The sequence below is a fragment of the Nipponia nippon genome, unplaced genomic scaffold, assembly GCF_047370975.1.
Source record: "Nipponia nippon isolate SJK-2023a ecotype South Korea unplaced genomic scaffold, ASM4737097v1 scaffold_3, whole genome shotgun sequence".
Classification (NCBI taxonomy): Eukaryota; Metazoa; Chordata; class Aves; order Pelecaniformes; family Threskiornithidae; genus Nipponia; species Nipponia nippon.
Genome location: NW_028262347.1, coordinates 96,264,582 through 96,284,521, shown reverse-complemented (window position 1 = coordinate 96,284,521; position 19,940 = coordinate 96,264,582). Strand labels below are relative to the sequence as shown.

Here is a 19,940-nt window from a genome sequence, read left to right as displayed (position 1 = left end):
CTCCTCCCCCTGCCAGCAGCGGGCGCGCGGGCCGAAAAGCAGCGCGGCGCGCTTTACGGCGGCGCGCGGAGGTCGTTGCGGCGGCGGGCGGCGGGCGCGGGGCCCGGCGGCGCCATGGAGGGCGGCGGCAACTCCAAGGGCACGGGCCTCGGCGGCCTCTTCGGCGCCGGCGGCATGGGGTACTCACACGCCGACCTGGCCGGGGTGCCGCGTGAGTACCAGCGCGCAGGGGCGACCGGCGAGGCTAGCTGGGGGAGGCGGCCGGTATCCGCTTCCCGTCAGCGGGCCAGGGCCGGGCGCGGCGGCGCCGCTGCTCTCGGAAATCAGCATGGCGCGGCCTGGGGAAAGGGCCGGGCCGGGCCGGCCGAGCCAGCGAGCGAGGGGCCGCGCCGCCAGCGGGCCGGGGCTGTGCCGGCCGCCTCGCCCGCGGGGAGCCGAGGCAGAGCCGATTCCGCCGGTTGCCCCGGCCGCGGGTTGGAGGGGAGAGGGCGAGGGCTGCCGCTCCGGCTCCGGCTCCGGCCCCGGCAGCGCGTTGCGAGGGGCACTGGTTACAGAGACGTCGTCTCCGTCCCATCCGTGCTGCTCCTATAGCGATTCCTGAAAACGGGGGGGTGTCAGTCGGTGTCGTGCTTTAATCGGTTGCGCAACTTAAGCGCAGAATTTTCACGGCTTCCACGCACGCGGTCTGCCCCCTTTTAACTTGCTGGGTGTGAAATTGCCACTAGGGAAATTGGTGTTAAAGTATTCTCTTTTATTTTCCTTTCAGTAACTGGAATGAGTCCTTTGTCCCCATATTTAAACTTGGACCCCAGGTATCTTGTACAGGTGAGAAGGCGGCTTGTTTTTATTGCGTTGAACTAGATTCCATTGTTTGTATGGTCATACGTGAAGACCTCAAAAATCATGCAGCGTTGTGCAGCATCTACTGAAGTCTTGAACTGATGAACAGTTGAAAGGAACGATTTTTTCAGTACTGTTCTTAATAAAAGCTTCCAGCGCGATGGCATCTAGGAGAAGAAAACCAGTTTTAATATAGAGGGCAAGCAAGACAGTTGTCAATGTAAGCCTGCTGCTATTGAAAAGAGGAGGTCTCCCTCCCTACTCTGAGGCATACAGCCCAAATGTGCCCTTGCACAAGTTCTGGCATTTGTTACACCCTCCACTGAGCCCCTTCAGTCAGTAAGAGCAGCCAGAAACTCTCCACTCTTTTGATGGAGTAGTTTTCTGTACTGTGATGAGTTTGATCAGTTTACAGAGGTGTCCAGTCAAACCCCAGACCTGGGGGTACAGGCTTTGTCATCGTATGTGCTGTCATCGCAGCAGCAGCAAATTTCGTACCACTTTCCTTATGCCATTTCCCAGCTGAAGGGAGACCATCATGAAGTAGAGCTTTCCGTTTTATTCTACAGAATAACATAGCTATCGTACTTACGCACCTTAATATTAGTTGACATAACATGATGGCCCATAGGCCACCATAAGGAAAGTAAAATAATTTTAATGTTTTCCTTTCTCAGCAATATTAACTATAGCTGAGAAGGTTTAAGTTAATCCAATAAGGATGCATGTCCTAATGATTTTATTTAGTTAATATTGTCTATATATTTATATATGTGGCTTATATTATCTGAGAACATTAAATTTTGCAGCAGTAGCACTGAAGGTCAACAGTTGTATAGTATCTGCTAATCTGTGTGCCTTTTGTTTCACGGTACACTGGGTCACTGCTGCTTTTGTAAGTGGAAAGCTCTGAATGCAGTTCTGGGGGCTGTTTTTTATATTTCTCTTTCACTAGAAGCTGTTGTAGTCAAGATTACAACGTAACATTCCCATAATGGTAGAAAACAGGGGATATGCCTCTGTTTGAAGTGGATACACTAGCATGATTATCTTGCCTGCTGTTGTTGAGTGGTCAAAAAAATGCTAGGTGATTATTTAGACCTCTTCTGAAAATACACTCTAAAGTTGTCTTGTTTAGTTAGTACAGTATATCTGGGAACATGTTGGTGTTAAAAATGGTATAACAGAGTTTTTGGAACAAAAATGTGTGTATACTAATAGTTTTGGTTTTGTTTTGTTTTTTTGTTTTTTTTTTAAAAAAAGCTTGCTTTAGAAGAAAAGAAGGTATTGGCATTAGTGTCACGAGTAACTTATAAAACAGTTCTAAAAAACCCTATTGACGTAACACTAGAGGCTACCGTTTGTGTTGTAACACTTCACTGCTCTTCATGTTTAGCGTTAGCAAGTATATTGAAATAAAAGGGAACAAGTTGCCCAGCCAAGCTGTGGGGTCTCCATCCTGGGAGATGTGCAAAGCCTGGGTACGGCCCTGAGCAACCAGCACTAGCTGACCCTGCTCTGAGCAGGGGACGGTTGCACTAAACAGTCCCTGCAGGTCCCTTGCAACCTTAACCATTCTGTGATTCTAAAAATTCAAGGAAAAAGACATAGCTAATATTTTAGAATATAAGAACTTAAATTATTAGCCTTTAAAATTGGTTAGTCTGTGAAGGTGTGTGGAGGGGTGAGGGTCTCCTGTATTTAAAGACTATCCATTTGCTTTCAGAATGCAGAGGGAAAGTCAGCCTCATTATTGAGAGTCTTATATTTTGATCCTGGCCTCCCCATAATAACAAGTAGTACAATGGTACTCATGACTTTGAAACCCACCTTCTTTGTTAGTCCATTAACGCAGGCAAAACCCAATGTGTTTTCTGCAATGCTTTTGTTACCTTCAGCAGGTATGCATTATATAATAGCATGGCAGCCTTTGTCAGAAACCTAGAGGATGGGCTTCTGAGGTGGCTGTCTCTATAGAAACATAGTTTACATACAGACAGTGATTGCTTCATCTTGACTTTTTGGACAATAGTGAAAATTGTAAGAAACTGCTAAATAGTGTACACACTGAATTTCTCCAAATACCTAGTTATGGGGAAGATAGAAACCATATTATATGTTCAGTTTATTGATAAAGTAGTCACAATTTTAGAAGCTGTATATTTTTCTGTATTGTCATCCACGTTCAGTGCCAAGTATGGACTAAGAAAACCCCTCAGAATGCAATTACTTAAGCCTACAGTTGCAGTCATCTGTCAGTTAAACGGAGGGTGAATAGTACTGTGACTGGAAAGCACAGAAGCACAAAAAGAGATCTTACTGCTTTAGCACCTTATCAACATGTGTGCATCTTGTCGGTGTCTCATATTGAAAAAGTGCCTTGGCCCACTATCTCTACACATATGCTCGTTATCAGCCCATTTCTCTAGCTTTTTAGACCAGTCTGATTTACAATTTGTCTACGATTACACAAGCCTGTCCCTGTGGGAGAAAGATGCACAAGTAAAAAAACTACCCACCTCGCATATTTCATGCCTGATCATCACCAGTTTTGAATGTATTCCTTTCTTTTTTCATGTATTCAAAATAGGTCACTTATTTCAGTGCAAGGAAATACTTCTTTTGGTACAAAGGCAGTTTTTCTTTAGTGTCAGGAGTGGGAAACCTTAATGCATTACTGCATCAGTATAGGTTGCTCAGTGAGGAAACAGTGCTGCGTAATCAGACAACAGGAAGGTTTTTAGAGGGCAGTGAGTCTTGTATTGCCTGCTGCAAGATGTAATAAATAATTAAGCAAATAGTCATTTAAAAAAAACAAACCAACAACCCACACAATATGAATTCCTTCACTGCCTGATGTAATTTATAAAAAGTTAAGACAGCTAGGAAAAAAAAAAAGCTCTCAGTTTATCTTTTTAAAGTCTTTTTTCATTCTTATTAAAGTATACACATAGTATATTCCATCTTTGTGCTAGTGTAGACAACAGTTTTCCAGAAACGCTGGTTGTATCTATTTTTTTCTTTAGTTCATTGTATGGGTTAAAGAAAAAAATTTTAATATTGCCTACATTTTGAAGCAGGTATACTTGGAAAATACAAAGGTGTTTGTTTTGTTTTGCTTTCCCCCAGGATACAGATGAGTTTATCTTGCCCACAGGAGCCAACAAAACTCGAGGCAGATTTGAGCTGGCCTTTTTTACCATTGGAGGATGTTGTATGACAGGTAGGTGGTTGTGTTTTTCACTTTTCCCAGCTGTCCAGGTAACACCTCTGTACTACAGTAATTGACGAGATTGTAAACGTCTTGTTCTGCAGTCTAGTCTTACATAAACAGTTACTTAACTTCAGTCTATACACTGAAGTCTATTCTCAGTATTTGCTTCTAGTATTGTTCTTTTTGTTCCTTTTTCTTCTTCTTAAAAAGTAATCACTGATATTATGCCAACTAGGGGCAGCATTTGGCGCACTGAATGGTTTGCGACTTGGCTTGAAGGAGACACAGAATATGGCATGGTCAAAACCTAGAAATGTACAGTAAGTGTTTAATCTCAAAAAAAAAGTACACCTTAGTGACAGAGTTGTTTCTTCCAGCTTGTGCAAAGTTAGATCTGAATATACTGCAAAAATAAATCTATTTTTGTGTTTTTATTAGGGACAAATGAGAGTCAGTGATTGCCTTCCTTAGGTTACGAAATGTTTTTAGTTATAATGATGTTCAGTTCAAGCTTTTTGCTTTTCATTTAGTGACAATTGGTATGTCCTCTGACTTACCTTAAATATTTGAGAATAAATTACTACTTTGATATTTACTTGAAATCTACTTCAAAGTCAAAACAGTGGTTTTATGTGTTGAAGTATTCCCAGGAGAAGCACAATTTAGTTTGAGCTATTTTTTGCTGTGACTTATCTGAGAGTGAGTTCTCTCTTCTTTCCCAAACTTTCCAAAACCAGGAAGAGATTAAGATGCAGAAGCTGGGCCTGCCTGGATTTGCATTGGGGATGACATTGGTGTGTGCTGTTGAGCAAGTGTGGCATGGTCCAAGTTGTTCTGGATTACAGCCTCCGTGAACGCCCATGGCATTCCCATGTTTTCACCTTACCTGATTGTTTCCAAGAACACAGTGAAGACAGGAACACTTTTTTTTTCATGCTTCTCCTTCTAGAATTACTGGTAGTTTAGACATAACTATAAGAAAACTTAAGTGCCTGTGAAGGAGACATAGGAAAGTAGGGAAGTGAAATAACTGGAGGAAAACGTTTTCACTCTCCCAGAATACTTTGGGAAAAGGAAATTTTGGAGGAGGAATTTAGTATTTCCTAGTACAGTTTATGCTGGCTCTGCTCCTTTTAAAGTATTGTTTCTGTACACTTCGTCCCCTTCTTTACCATCTCTAGAATTAAAGATAGAACCAAAGTATTCCCCACTATAATTATGACTCTTCCATAATGTTCTAGATGAACAGAATTCTATTTTATGTATTCGGAAGGAGCTGAGTCAGACAAAAACATGTTGTTAAGCACAAACTTTGATGGATTGAGCCCAGCAGGTGGCAGTCAGCACACATGCTGCTGTTAGTCCTTGCCTTTCAAGGGGCAAGGCCTGTTGAAGGTCATCACCTTGAAACAGTGTATTAAGTTCCATGTTTCCCTAATCAGATGCAGGGAAGAGACTTGCCTAGCTAGATTTCCTTCAAATTTATCCTTAATATCCTTTACACAGATATTAATTTTTTTAATGAATTTGAATTTTGCTGTTAATACCCCATCATCAAATATCTCACAATATGTCATGGTTATTAAATTATGAATTTTCTCATCAATTCAGAATTAATGTAATGTTAAGCAGAATGGGAGTGGGGATTGTAATTAGGGGGAGATTGTCAATACCCTAGCCTCTTGGATTTTTCTCTCTTGTTTCAGAATGAAGTTTTCCATTATTGTTTAGTTCATTACCTAACCATATTCAGTTATGGCCTGTGTCTCCTAATGAAAATTATAAAAAGGAAAAGTAGTGGAAAATGAACTCAAATCAGAAGGAACATAATGTGTGACACACTCATTGCTTTAAATGATAAACTAAGTTCCAGTGGTAGTCAGCCGTCCAGAGCAGTACTGTGCCTGTGATAGTGTTACACTGCTGGGAGATAAAGATCAGTCATTTCTTCTGGCTGCTGTTGTCACCGTTCTGGAGACAGCTGATGCCAAAAAGAAGTGGCATTGTGCTTCCCTGAGAGTGCGCTAAAGATTTGCTTTCCCTCTTTAGTGCTAGTCTGGAAGCATACATACAGAAATACTCAGGGTACTTTACCTTTTGTTGGGTGCTAAGTTTGACAAATGGGAGTGCAAAAGATTGATTACCTCTTTTCTTCTTGACTTGCTTTGGTTCAGGCTTGCTTTTAATACCCACCCTGTTTGTTCAAGCATCACCATGCTGCCTGACACATGGTCCCTGTATTGCTTGCACCTTCTAGAAGAACACTCTAGCTTTCTTGGAGCTCTCTTACCCAATTAAATCAGCGTATCAGTCATTCTCAGTAGCTACATGTAGTCACCATGTCAGGAACATATGTCAGCTAGGGTTAGAAAGTCATTTGAACAGAAGAGATTGGATTCTTGGGAAGGTGCAAGTTTGACTTGAAAAGAGAGCAAGATTTTCTTAACACTTGACAGGACTAAATATTTGCCTTCAGCATTGCATGCATTACTATTTGTAGTATGCGTGGTAGAGGAGATTATGTATTACCAAGCTGTGTGCTTTTCCTTACTGTTTTGTTTTGAAGGGCTTTTAGTTCATTATTCCAGTTTTATTAGTCAAATGTATAGTGTAAACACATTATGCCTACTATCGTAAACACTGCCTCAATGTAAACACAGACAGCTAAAGGTTTTAATACCTTTTTAACTCCTTTATAGAATTCTAAATATGGTGACAAGGCAAGGAGCGTTATGGGCTAACACTCTGGGATCTCTGGGTAAGTAAACTTGTTATTTTGTAAGACAAACAGTTTAAAGGTGTAACTGTTTGATGGGAAAGTGTATTCTCTAAATATTCATTATGAAATCTATCAGGAAAAAACACAGTTTTTTTTTCTTTGGGACATGACAGCATTTCAGTAGACATTGAAAAGGCAATTAAAGGCTAAAATTGGATTTGAAGCGTAAGTAGCAAAAGCCTGTAATTAAACCCCAAAATTTTTAGGATGTTACAAACAAGAACTCTAGCTATGGAATAACAGGAATAACTGAAAATTATGGGTAATGCTTACTTGTTAATAAGTTCCAGTTAATTCACAATTTATAATTGAATACTTCTGAAATAACTTTACTAACCTAAGAAGAGACTCAGTGGTCATGTGAGCAACTGCCTGATGTCTGTTTCCAGTTAAAGAGTCAACAAAATGTTTATCTGTAGAAGAAACGTGATGGTGACTACAAAGATTTATCCTTTTATGATGGTAGCTTATCTAGAAAAATCACATATGATACCACCAACTTTAAATCTAAATGTTGCTTATAACTAATACGGGTTAGAAAAAAAGAGAAAAGAAAATGATCAAAAGCCTGATGTATGAGAAAGACACTTCTGTGAACTGAGGTTTGAGGGGGGCAGGAAATAAAATCACATCAGTTGCCTCAGAAAAACAACTGCAAGTGATTTCATAAAAGTCAGCGGAATAACTAATGCCCTAGAGAATACAAGCTCTTTGGCTTCTCTCCCACCCCACTCTTAAAAGAGCAGAGGGTGCTCCGTTACTTTGAAAGGAGAAATCCAAAACTGATTAAATTCTTTTGAAGAAGATTAATGATGGAACTCATTGCCCCACAAAGCGATAACAGAAGAGAAATGATCAGTATTTAAAACAGAGATTACATCATGTTATAACCCAGTCTACATATGTTTGAATTTTGAAAAATGCATCAAAGCACAGGCTAAGTTGCATTTACTGCGTTGTTTCAGTCTTATTTCTAAAGACTAGATTAGCTTGTCATTTAACTCAGACATCAGCTTTTGAGGCATAGAATAGAGATCACGGTTAGAGATGGGATTCTGAACTACAGTGAGAATGGCACTTTTCATAAGAGATGCATATTACCTAGTGAGTTTTATGGTGGGATTTTTGGCGGTTTTGTTGGTTTTTTTGTTTGGTTTTGGGTTTTTTTCTTATTTTGTATTCCAAATCTAATCAAAGCATGTCTGAAAACCCAGATGCAGGCACACTGCAGTTCAAGGTTCCAGGTTAAGTGACACATTAACAGGTTTTTTCAGCTGTGTTTGAAGAAAGATTACTCAAGAAAATGTTTGTGCATTCCAGTAACAAATTGTTATTTTTCTTATAAAATATGGCCTCTGAAGTCACAGAGTTAAGCAGAACTTGATATTTTGGGATTTGGTATAGCTCTGCCTTGTCCTAACTACCAGAGAAGTTCCTTTCAAGGAGCTGAAGTATTTTTGCATCTTATTTCACATGTGCAGCATTTCTGTATCTCAAAAATTCCTTTTGTCACTACTGACAATTTTTGTCATTCTGTTCCTGAACAGAGGTAGCAATATCTGGGTTAAACTATTTTTAAAAAAATGTTGTTGAATTCAGCTCTTCCTTCCCCTCATCGTTAATACTACATGCTACTAAGACAAGGTAAAATACTGTTGCCTATGCTGAATGGAGAAAGATGCTACTGTTCAGCTCATTGACATTAATATGGTTGCTTATGAAGGATTTACATGCTTTTTAGCAGAAGTAAAGATTTCAAATTCTTGGAGGACAAGGGATGAATTAAAGTGGCATGGTGTCTTTATCACTTTAAAATGATGACATACTCTACTGTTATTTGTCAGCATGAAATATGATTATATTATGAGGGGTGAGGGTGGGGGTGCCTTCTCCCTTCATCAAAATGCATAGATTATATATGCATCCATGCCAAAAGCCCGTGCACTTATTTTTCTAATCCTTTCTGGGACATTCCCTAAAGTTCTCCTAAAGCAAAAGGCCCTTCAGGGACAAAGTTTTCATACACAGGCAGAGGTGAAGCAGCTGTAAATGTCAAATCCCAAGCAATCTAATCCCCCCCTTTAAATAAACAGAAAATCTGTGCTTCAGAAGCATAGTCTAAATAGTTACACTGAGCCTGGATTCTAAGTCTTGTGTCTCAGAGAATGGGAGTTTTAACTTTAATTTTTTGATATGTTTTTCTTTCCCAGCTCTACTCTACAGTGCGTTCGGAGTCATCATTGAAAAAACACGAGGTGCAGAAGATGACCTGAACACCATAGCTGCTGGAACCTTGACAGGAATGCTATACAAAAGCACTGGTAGAGTAGCAAAACGTTTCTATTTTTCCTCTTCTTGTGCTTTATCCTAGTTATTAGGATTCTCATTACTTTTACTAAATACTGTCCTGCTCTGAAAATCAGCAGTGTAAAAATGGTACACTAGGAACATAGAACTAGAATGTAGGTTTTTTTGCAGCTCCAGGTACTATCACATGAATCACTTGTAATAATTTTCATCTTGATGCAGTCAAGCTGTGTTCCGTGTATTCCACCCCCCACCCACCCCCTTTGACTTTGGAAGATATTTGCCTACATCCACTCATGGGCTTGAGAAACTATTGGTTTTATTCCTGCTATACTTGAAAAACACGGCTAAGAATGAGCTGGGTATGTATTTTATACAATCTAACGATAAATCTGAGTAAACATTTGAGTATTTATTCAGTGTGTAACGGACATAATTTAGCTCTCATGATTATTATTAGTCCTGTGCAGGTCAGAAAGAATGCAATTTAATTCAGCTAGGATTTTTTTTTTTTAAATGCAAGTTTTCCTTAAGTAGTCTTAGCTCTGTGAAAAACAATGTGCGAGTTAGGGGATATTGAACTAATAGGTCTCAGTTATCTGCTAGATGCAATGCAGTTAAGTGTCTTTTTTCAGCTAATTGAAATCAATTTTTTAATGCCAAAAAGGAAAAAGCTTAAAGTGATGCTGTCTACTTCTGAGGTTAAGCAACAATAACTAGAAATATTAAAATGAGATTACTTTCTCTAAGCATAAATGAAACAGTGGTATTCATCCAGTACAATCCTAAGTAGAGTGTAAGGCAAAATTGCATTCCAAATAAGGATTAATAAAAAATTCATTCTCAAGAAAGTGAAAATCAGGAATTCAAATATAACATGGATCTTTTTTTTTTTTCCTTAAGACAAAAGATTTTGGTAAACCAGTTTTACAAATTCATGTCATTAAAGTATGCAGAGGGAAACTAATATATTTATAAAGTGATTACTTAGCTGTTTGTGAAACTGTTGTCTTGTGGTAGGACTCTAGTCTTTGCATAGTGGTCAAAACCAACAAACAACGTTATTTGAGAACAGCATGGCTTTAAGGTTAGTTTGCTGATGCATACTGAATTGTTTGCAGAAGAGAGGGTCTGATCTTCATCAGCAAAATGCCTGTTAACACATATTCCAAGCTCAACAATTGGAGGGATAATCTTTTTTAGAGGACTATTGGGTACCGCAGATTGACATTACCACAGGGGGAAAAAAAAAAAAAGTTTTAAGTACCTCGATAAAGTTTTGGCTATATGATTCACCTGTATTTTACTGAGGAGATAATTCTAGAATTAACCTATGTACTTTTGTATATCTGACTGAGCCTCAGCATCTTAGAAGTGCTCCTGAAGGCCAGCTTTATCAGGGCAAAACAGTTTGAGAAGTCTTATTTTCCTGTTGGCCTAGACTAATTGAAACTGGAAATAATTGGCTTGAGCAGCCTTCATAAATACTAGCTTGCACACTTAACCTTGCAAGAGCACATAGCTCCCTTGTAATCACCTGCTTATTTGGGATTTCATGAGTGATATGCCAAATTGCCAAGAGCTGGATAGGGTAGCAGTATAGAAGTCTTAATATCTTCTGTAGGAATTTATCATTAAGGAGAACTGCCATCTTACACTCCAGCAGAAGCTTTGCCCTTACCTTTCAGAAGTATAGAGCTGGCATTATGTGTAATCTCTTTTTTTTTTGGCACGGTGCAACCATGGATAACTACTCCAGGCACATGCACAGTCATCTGACACTACAAAAAATTTTCTTGCTAGTGGAACTTTTATTTGGTAGCATAAGATCTACTGAGCTAATAGTAGCACCGATAAAGGTGAATGTAGTGAGTAAGTCTGTATTCGTTACAGTATTGTATTTCAAGTATGTGTTGTACATATGAACTATAGTGTACAGAAACTCAAAAGAAATACATTTTTCACTGTATAGAGGAAATTTGAGTGGCACAGTACACCTCAGAGGTCAAGGATTAGTTCTGGAAGTGAAAAAGATGATATTCACATCCGTTTGAAGAATTTAATTACAATCTTATTTTCCTTTTTTTCTTTCATGCTCTGTCTTGCTGCTTCTCCCATGCTTCCTCTCCTGTCACCTTATACCAGAATGCCCTTCCTAATTCTGTATCGTAAAGCTTCCCTCTAAGTTATGCCTTTACCCAGCATCAATATATATTTACCTAAAAAATCTTGAATATTTAAACCATATGCAAATGATCAGTTCACATCTGACATATATAAAGATTGTAATCATTTCCTGTGTTACATGGAATGCCATGTTGTGATGGCATTTAAAAAGGAAAATTTGAAAGCCATCAGGGACATTTTCTGTTATAAATACCCATATTTTAGTGTCAGCTGGAAACTCCCGCAAACACGCCGTTTCAAATCAAGGGTGTTCTGTAATCCACAAAGGGTAGATACAGATTTGGAGGCAACACTGTTCAAACACTCAGATTTCCCACTTCCATCATTCCTGTTTTGTAAAGAGATCAGGAACGTATTTAAGAAGAAACCGTATAAAGTATGGCAGCTTTTTTTTATTATGACTTTCTGGTTCATGTTTAAACATAGCACTGGTGGAGGAATCCCATCAGCAACCCTGCTGCACTGAAAAATACTCTTGGGTACACTACAAAGCCTAGATTGAATTTCTGAAACAAATGATTAAGCCTTTGCTGAGGGGGAGGAGTAGACAGGAAAACAAAAAGTGGAAAGACTTTTTCAAGGCGAGATTTGTTGCCCCAAACTGGTCCCAGTTTTCACAATTTGTCCTTGTAGAGGTGTTAATCATTACCAAAATGCCAGCAGTCAAACAAAAAAGGCTTTCCAAAATATGCACGTTCTAAAGCCATTAGATTGTGAGCGGTTTTGTGCAAGGCTACTTAACACACAGCTTGTGGATGAGAAGATTAAAAAGTCTGCAAGTGAGGACTGTGGAGTTCAGCCCTGCTCTGTTCACTGGAAGTGGCATTAGTCACTGAAAGTTCCCCCTTACAAGTGACTAAAGCAGTTAAGTCCCCAAGACTTCTGATGGTCCTCCTTGAAGTGAGTCAGATGCCATTAACCTGACATTATAAACAAGTGTTAGCTGGAATCTGGCTCGGCATACTGTATGGCTTAGATTAACAGATGTTGAATTGAGTGAAAGTAAAATGGATTTGAGGAACTTTGAAACAGCACACTAGTTGATCCCTTTGACCAAAGCGATCTCTAGTTTTCACATTTGTTTGAGATGAAATACTAAGATTACTTACTAGATTTTAGACCAAATGTAGCAATGCAAGTACAACATTAACTTGTTACTAGACTTGCAACTTTGTGGAAGCTGCGTTTTGAGCTCACAAATTGAATGTGCTGGGTAGAAGTTGAGTGACACATGAAAGGAAACCCTTTGTGTTCCTTTGCCAGTGGCCCGTGTGGTAGAAATGTTGTTGCAACTTAGTCAGTCCTGTTAGAGTTTTGCTAAAAGGGAATCTGATAGCCTAAGTCCATGAGGATGGCTTTTCCATTTAATAAGCTACTATTCTTTATTCTTCAATTTCAAGCAAAGGCAGAAATGAAGATCTGTTATGCCAAGTTTTTTCTGATAAATGTTACTAAGCACAAAAACTAACATATCTTGAAACAAACAAATATGTAGCCCCCTTGCATGCATTTTCAACCTCTTTTCTAAATCAAGCCTCTTTAGTTTGTTTTCTCGTAATTGTATTAGTCTCTGAAAGTAGCAAAAATCACAGAGATGATTGTCACCACGCACTATGTCACTGTTATTTCTGTTATTTCACTGTTATTTCCCACCATGAAAATGCACATGGTTCCAGTTATCATGTCACAAAGGTAGAGCTGGCTGAGGATTTTGCACTCCTCCTCAAGCATGCAAGATTGATCTCCCAGGAAAAAGATACTGAGCTAGGTGGGACTTTGGTCTGACCCAGTGTGACAGCCATTAATTTCTCATTGAAATTCCTGACAGAGACTTCAGTAAGCAAAAAAGTTAAATAGCCTTTACCTCTTATCTGAGGGTTGCACAGGTTGTAGATGTTCTTTTTCTTAGATAATTTTTTTTTCTACTCTTGAGGTTAGAGAAAACAGGAACAAAAATAAAGTAATGCCTTGGACAAACTAAATTATTTCGTTTACTGTACTTCTGTGCAGTAGGAACCCGATACTTGATAGAGCATCTCGTGCCTTTTGCACAACAGATGTTACATGATTTGGTATAAAATGTTGTACATCTGAAGAGAAGGGAATTGCATGCTAGCAATAGCTGAAGGGAGTAGTTGTTATTTTAAGACCTCAGAACACAACCCTGAAAAGTCAATATGTCATTGACATATTAATTCATAAAGTCATTATGAATTAATTAAGAAGGGCTAAATGTTTTAGTGCTAGCAGTAAAGTCTGGCCAGAGCCAGTGACGTTCAGGGGGTAGGAGTTCAAGGGAGTTGTGTTAGCTAACTACTTCTTGAGCTATAAAAGCCTCTTCCCTGTGGGTTCAATCTGTGTTTTTCTTTGGACCAGACAGGATTTTTGTCTTGTTTCTGTTTGGTGGGGAGGGGGAAAGAGGAGCTTTTAGTAGACTGCTGCAGGTATGGCCCTGGGATGTCTTAATTTTCTGCATTATTTCAAGAAAAGCGAGTAAAGGATTTGCTTCTGAACTTTGAAGTTCAGAGCAGTCAGGCGTTTTAGGAATTACAAACCTCTGTTAAAACCTGCTTTTAACATAACAGGTCTCTAGGACTATTAATCAAATGGTGTTTAGTGAAAAGATTTCGGTTTGGGTCTGAAATAAGAACGAGAAGGGCAAACTAGCAAACTACAAGCAGATGAGGCTTGCTTTGTGACTTGTGGGCCAATGTCTAGGAATACACATGGTCACTGAAAGCAGTGCTGCATTCTGCCCAGCTCTGCTAAGCAGAGGCAGTGAGCTAAGTTTTCAGTGCTGCAGGGATTTTTGGGGTTCTTGCTGGCATTTACAGTAGCCAAAGTAGTCTCCTGTCAGTCAGGTGCTGCTGCTTTCACTCAGCGAGAAAACAGGGAATTTTAATAATGTTTGCAAAGTAATTTCAACAGCTTTAATACTTCTAAATTTGTAAATTAAATTCTAAATTCTTACTGTTTTTCTAAGTTAGCCTTCACACCACAGTAACTACAGGACATTTTCCCTGTTTCAAGCTTTGTTGTTTCTGTATTTTAAGCGTAACACTGTCTTAGCTGTATCAGTATGAAAGTGGAAGATGCTTTTCTGGAATGTATCTTGTTTTCAAAAATAAATATATCAGTTTCCTCAGTAATTTCTGTACCCATAGACTTCGCCCACACTTACAAGATTTCATAAAATGACCCCTGTGGAGCAGCAGGAGGAAACCGTCAGTTTTCTATTGACATTAGAACCACCCACAGGTGTTCAAACAAATGTCTGCCTGATGGTTCAGAGGGTCTGGTTAGCTACCACTGTGCTTGAATGTGGAGCAAAACTGAGGTTGCCTTGTACATTTGAAAAGTCAAACCCTTTAAACCATTTAAAAATATTTTTGTTCCTGGAAGCCCTAAAGGAAGAGAAACTGTTTGCATTCTGAATATCAGAGAGAGAGAGATTGGAAGACAGAAAACTAATTACAACTGAAATATTACACTTCTTTGGTTTGGCATAAATACATGGGCCTGGGTTTTCAGTTAAGGTATTTCTAATGTTTGCTGTTGGATGGTTCTTGCTTTAAACATCCCAGGAACTGTCCCAGGGTAGTGGAGTAACACATTCTGAAAATAGAGACAGTAAGGTCCTAAATGGAAGATTTTGCCCTCATGTTATACAATATAGGGAATGGTTTTACCTACTATATGAGTCAAATTCAGTGTTAGGAGTGGCTCATGCTACAAAGAAATGCAGAGGTGTGCTATTAGTATGTTGTGTGTCATTGCATAGTGTACTCTGAAACCTATTTTAAATGCATGGAAGAGGGACAATACTCTCTGGTGAAAGGATGCAGCAGCTAAAGCCAAACAGAGAACTAAATTCTCATTTAGACAGCATCACGTGTATCTTTGGAAACCCCTAGCAGCTTCTCAACTATTGTGCAAGTTGCCTGATCTCAAAATACCTGCTTTCAGAAATGTCTGTCAGCTGGAACTTTAAGTTATCTTACTCAGACACGCAAGATTATAGGCTTACGACCATGTTTCTAGCAGGGTTTGTCAAGGCAGACGCAGTATCAGAGGCTTGCAGAGAGTGATTGCAGAGGAGGGGTGGGAATGTGTTCTATCATGCAAACACAGCTGGGATGGGAGTGGAGAATTTTACTTTTTTTTTTTTTTTTTAACAAGGTAATCTTCTCAGAGGGCTTAACATTTCCTGCCCAGCAACCGGGCTGCATTCTGCAGTGCATTACTGTTTTGTGTCTGCCACAGACCTGGAGGTATTTACTCAAACACAAACCTAACCAGTTAGGGAAAGGAAAGTTTTTCTCTCTCCCTTTTTTGTAATTACTGTGGATAGTTCAGAAACCAGGTGCAACTGCTACAAAACAAATTACCAGTACAATTTTGTAGCCGAGATGTAAGAAATGTTTCTTACCAGGTTCCCTACATGTTTTCTTCTTGGATTTTTTCTAACCAACTCAGTAATGCACCTATACCAACTGCACAAGTTTAGTTCCTGTTTGTGAAACAGGCTTCCACTGAAACATCTTCAGCAAAGCCCCCAAGTTGTCTGCAAGACCTACAGACTGCTTTAGGCCTGGTGGTTGACACTTTGTAAGTGGATTCAGAGCTGCCATCCTCGCCTGGCTGACCTTAGCACATGAAAATAACTTTTTTTTTTGTGTTAGGAGCAGTACGTCTCAGCAGCCCTGTGTCCAAGTCTGCAAGGATGCTAGAAAGTAGCTCAGCTGTCCAAATTAAAGAAGATACCTTTCTTGTACAATCCTAACTTCCCAGAATCTGGAACCAGGCTTGATCAGCCTTCAACCTACCTTTCTTCCATAGGAAGAACAGGATTTTAAGGGGAAAGGAGGGGAATGGAACCTGGGGACTGAGGGAGGAGCCTATGGGAATAGTCATAGCTCTGTACTGTGTTGTGTTCTATGAGAATGTTTCACGTTTTGTGCATTTTCCTGTACACCAAAATGGTTAGGAGCCCTCTTTGGGGCTTTCTTCTGTGAGCAATTGCTTCCTAATATAAACAGCAGAAAATCAAGCGCTCTAATGTTTTATTCATTTTCCCAAAAGTAACAAGGAGTTAGTATTTTTACAGATTATCTCAAATATTTGTTTCACACAAAGTGTCCTTTAAATTTCACCTGTGGCTTTTTGCCAGAAGCTGCTTGCACATGGTTAGTTCTGTGTACCCAGCTGCAGCCCCTTCACATGAAAAGCCTTTTGTGCAACTCCATTTGCATTCCCAAATCCTGATTTAGGCACATAGGTGCATAATCAGTATGGCTTTCCTTAGAGCTGTAGAGTTCTCAACAGTGAACTCAGCCTAATATCCCAAAAAGACTTTGAATCATCATAGCTGGTCTGGCAGTGAAATCTCTAGAAACTACAGCTAGACATGACCTCTAGTACCAAGTCCAACTTCTGCTATCACTTCTCAATGTTCTTGGTTTCGTTACGTGCCTGGGCAATGTGACTAGGTTTAACAACTCCAGTGAAATCCATTTGATCTTGCAGCACAGGTAAGAGTCTCAGTCTAGCCGACGCCAACAGCTTCTTGCCCCACTACAAGCCTAAATGCAATTCTGTGAGACAACTTTATGACCCATAATGAAAAAAAAATAAAAATCACTGATTACTGAGATGCATTTCTTTTCAAGTTTGAGGAACCTGAATTCCACTGTCTGTTCTACCAATAAAGCGGGCAGGTTTTATCTGGTTGTAAGTGGAAACTGGCTTTGTTCTATATACTGTACACATTATCTAACTTGCTTTGGCTGGGATTGACAAACATTGCAGAACCAAACTCAGTGAAGTTTTCATAGTATTGAGGGTCATACTCTCAGGTCTTCTTGTGCATTCTTGTTCATAGTGCATTCTGGGAGCTTTACCAAGACAATTTCTATTAATGAGGAACAGAAACATTCTGCTGTTTAGTAAAAGCAACAGAAGTCTCTACTTCTGCCCCTGTACACCACAACCCTCGCATGGGTGGAATGGAGTTGTGGTGCCATCTGACTCCTAGCTCCAGCCAGGTGTGCTGGCTGCTGGGATTAGCCAAGCTTGCCCTGTATTTTTACCTACTACTATTTTCATCTACTTTTTGATTTTTTCAAAAGGCTTAAAATTCCAAAGACACAAAAAGCTGTGCCAAGTTCTGCGTGACGGCCCTCGTGAATCTCTGGCACCCAAGGTCATGTTCACATCAGCTGCTGTTGCATTCACTTATTCCTTCCTGCCCTTTCTCCTCCCCCCCAAACCTTGTTACTGTGATGAATATGGTTATTATTCCTGATCCGAAATCCTAAATGGAGGAGTTCTTAAAGCAGGAAGAGATCATATCTGCCTGTAAACACCTGCATTGAGGACAGATGGAATAGATAAAGCAGGACTTGGGAAAAGCCGGCTTTGCTTCGAGTGTTCTGTGGCAGTTCACTCAGGCAGTAACATAGTTTGAGAAGTCATACCAGCAGAATTGTGGTCAGGATCAGGAATGACCTTTCTTGAGCCTGGCAGCAGATTAGAGGGGAGGGTAGAATTAGCACGGGTACCCTTTCTAGAAAGTTATTCAAAAAAGAAAAACTGTGTTTCATTAAGATGCCTGATGGATTTGAGCAGCTTCTTGGAAGTTGCTGTAGCTGACCATTTCCACAGATGTAAAGTTAATGGATTTTAATCTGTTTCTCTTTTTCAGGTGGAGTGCGTGGGATAGCACGAGGTGGTATTGCAGGTCTGACGCTTACTGGCCTCTACGCTCTGTATAACAACTGGGAGCACATGAAGGGCTCCATAGCCCGGCAGTCCCTCTGAGCAGGGCAGCCGGTGCTGGACGGAGGACACGCTTGCATAGTCACCAATCAAATCAGTTGCGAGATCTGTCTGGTGCCCCTTCCTATTTTATTTACAATTAGTGTGAAACCGAAGGAAGCTATGCTGGGAGGAACCTCTTGACACCATGTAGCTGGACTGGCCCTTTCTTTCCTGCCAGCCAGTCGCTGGAGAGGCAGCAATACTTGTTGGACCTGCAAGGGAACAGAGTGGCCACCGAGATGGAGTCTCCCTGACACACTCACCAGCTAGCCCTGGGCCAGAGCTACGAGGCATGCTGAAGTCCCATAGCTGTACCTGCTGCGCTACCAGGTTTGTTTGGTTGCGTGTACTACAGCGATAGCACCGCATAATAAAGTCTGTGTCCATCGAGCTATTCGCTGCAGTCTTTCAACGTGCATCACCCAGGCAGCTGGAGCCTTAAGTAGCAACTGGCACAGGGCAAGGCTTGTTATTCTGGCAGCGCAGGGTAAGCTGTAAAAAGGGACATCATCATTAATAAAAAGGGTGGTACTTAAGCAATACCATTTCTACACTTTGCTGTTCTTATTACCGATAAGACAATAATGGGCAGCATCCAGTGACTCTTATTTACAGTTTTGTTTTGAAGGACCAGTGTGATAAAATCCTGGGGGAGTTAGTGGGTGAGGGGAAGTGAACTAACAGGCTGATTGTCTCCTGATGCGAGGTGATGGTGAGGCATACCAGGGCTTGACTCCACTCCCTTATTTGCTCCAATAAATAAGGAACTGGTTGTTTCTGGATGAGGTACAGTTGCTATGAGAACAGCTGCCAGTGGGTTATCAAGATACTTGGGTGCTCCAGGACTTCAGAACTTGTTTAGCCAACAGTTAGAAACCAAACAGTATAAGTACTCCTCTCGTTGCCTATTACAGGATTTTTAATTAGGGATATGCTTCCCCCCCCCCCCAAGTGATGTTTGTAGGTCATTGGCAGAATGAAGAGATGTAATGAACCTACACCTTCTCCAGTGTTAAAATTAAGCCATGTACCAAGCATTGTTTGCAGATAAATTAAACAGTAGGTTGTGAATTAGTTCAGTAATTAGAGTTATTGTATAACAGCTTAATCCTTCAGGTTTTAAATAGAGTCTGTAAACAATTAAACAGGTCTGAGACAGTGTGAAGGCAGGGCAAGGGAAAAATAAGAAACTTACTTCTCAGTAGACAAGTGAATGCAAAATAAGAGGTTACATTACTTGAATTCTCCCTACTGAAACAGCTCTTGATAACTATGTTGCATTCAGAAAAATAGAAACAGCAACAAAAAAAAAGCAGGAGAGGGAAGGTAGTAGCTCTTACCTTCCTCTGAGAAAAAATCCAGCTTTGTTGAGAAGCCTTTTTAGGAGGAGGTTGCCTCTGAGACTGGCTTTTTATAGAGCAAATGCTCTAGCTAACGAGCCTTCACAGGTGAACTCAATTAGCTTTACGGGGATACCAGGTCAAAGTAGATGCTTTATGCCAGCACTTAACTAGCTGTAGCATAAAGGAAAGACAACAGGTCTTTCTTCACCTGCTTTGTAAATGCTGTTTCTTGTTAAGCCTTATGTTTTACTGTCTTTTAGTGGGCTGTGTATCACTGTTGTGGTGTCAGAGCTAGACCTTCTAGCGTGCATTTTTTTTGAGGGCCACGCCACCAACAAAACTGCCCTACTCACGGGCTGCAGAAAGGTGAATAGGCGTGAGCTGCGCAGTGCTGTTGGGTGGGCCATCAGGAAAACGCTTGCACTTTCTTCCTGAACTGCTTTTTCTCTTC

The 19,940-nt window shown here is 40.3% G+C and overlaps 1 protein-coding gene and 1 non-coding gene across 5 annotated transcripts; both read left to right on the top strand.

The window, feature by feature from the left end:
* Positions 1 to 47: 47 nt before the first annotated feature.
* Positions 48 to 18,536, top strand: TIMM23 (translocase of inner mitochondrial membrane 23). Of its 4 annotated transcripts, none has more exons than XM_087764821.1 (8): positions 48 to 211; positions 767 to 825; positions 3,970 to 4,063; positions 4,290 to 4,374; positions 6,754 to 6,812; positions 9,044 to 9,154; positions 15,507 to 15,598; positions 18,031 to 18,536. In XM_087764821.1, the coding sequence occupies exons 1-8, from the start codon at positions 115 to 117 to the stop codon at positions 18,046 to 18,048; spliced, it is 615 nt and encodes a 204-aa protein (XP_087620947.1). In that variant the 5' UTR covers positions 48 to 114; the 3' UTR covers positions 18,049 to 18,536. The 4 variants fall into 4 exon arrangements, with proteins under 4 accessions (XP_087620947.1, XP_087620945.1, XP_087620944.1 ...); XM_087764819.1 differs by lacking the exon at positions 18,031 to 18,536 and adding an exon at positions 9,363 to 9,502 and having other exon boundaries at positions 15,507 to 15,583; XM_087764818.1 differs by lacking the exon at positions 15,507 to 15,598 and adding an exon at positions 9,363 to 9,502 and having other exon boundaries at positions 49 to 211.
* LOC148054785 (small nucleolar RNA SNORA74) lies at positions 5,923 to 6,125 on the top strand. Its single transcript, XR_015707130.1, has one exon. It is a non-coding gene; the product is annotated as a small nucleolar RNA SNORA74 (small nucleolar RNA).
* Positions 18,537 to 19,940: the final 1,404 nt, after the last annotated feature.

Excerpts from the sequence above, each read along its gene's own strand:
- TIMM23 (XM_087764818.1), top strand. The coding sequence starts at position 115 with ATGGAGGGCGGCGGCAACTCCAAGGGCACGGGCCTCGGCGGCCTCTTC. Across the intron at positions 826-3,969 it reads ACCCCAGGTATCTTGTACAG|GATACAGATGAGTTTATCTT; the intron begins GTGAGAAGGCGG and ends GCTTTCCCCCAG. Across the intron at positions 4,375-6,753 it reads TCAAAACCTAGAAATGTACA|AATTCTAAATATGGTGACAA; the intron begins GTAAGTGTTTAA and ends ACTCCTTTATAG.